Here is a 363-nt window from a genome sequence, read left to right as displayed (position 1 = left end):
TGGCGCTGCTGGAGCCTGATGAGGAGGACGAGGAGGACGAGGATGGGCCCTGGGGTTGCTGGGCGGCCGCAGGGGCTCGGGGCCCTGCTCGCGGGGGCCGCGTCCCCAAGTGCACTGTCCTCCTGTCACTCATCCAGCGCAACCGGCGGTGCCTGAGGGCCCAGGGCCTCACTTACCTCACCGTGGGCTTCCACGTGTTCCAGGTGGGAGCTCTGGGCCGAAGAGAGGCAGGGCTGAGGGGGTGTCCGAGAAGCCAAGCCGGGCTGGGAGGCTGGGGGTGGGAGCAGAGAGACACAGAGAGACAGAGCTTGGGCTCAGGCAAGCTGAGCAAGGGGTTGGGGCGGGGCGGGGGGAGACTGAGGG

General features: G+C 69.7%; 1 protein-coding gene across 1 annotated transcript in view; it reads left to right on the top strand.

Moving 5' to 3' along the window:
* CAPN12 (calpain 12) overlaps positions 1-363 on the top strand; it is an 11853-nt gene that overhangs the window by 5043 nt on the left and 6447 nt on the right. The window contains exon 10 of the mRNA XM_015562425.1: positions 2-277. Coding sequence (XP_015417911.1) covers positions 2-277 — 276 coding nt within the window. The remainder of the gene's footprint in view (position 1; positions 278-363) is intronic.

The sequence above is a fragment of the Myotis davidii genome, unplaced genomic scaffold, assembly GCF_000327345.1.
Source record: "Myotis davidii unplaced genomic scaffold, ASM32734v1 scaffold1618, whole genome shotgun sequence".
NCBI classification, from domain to species: Eukaryota; Metazoa; Chordata; class Mammalia; order Chiroptera; family Vespertilionidae; genus Myotis; species Myotis davidii.
This window is presented reverse-complemented; position numbering and strand designations above follow the sequence as displayed.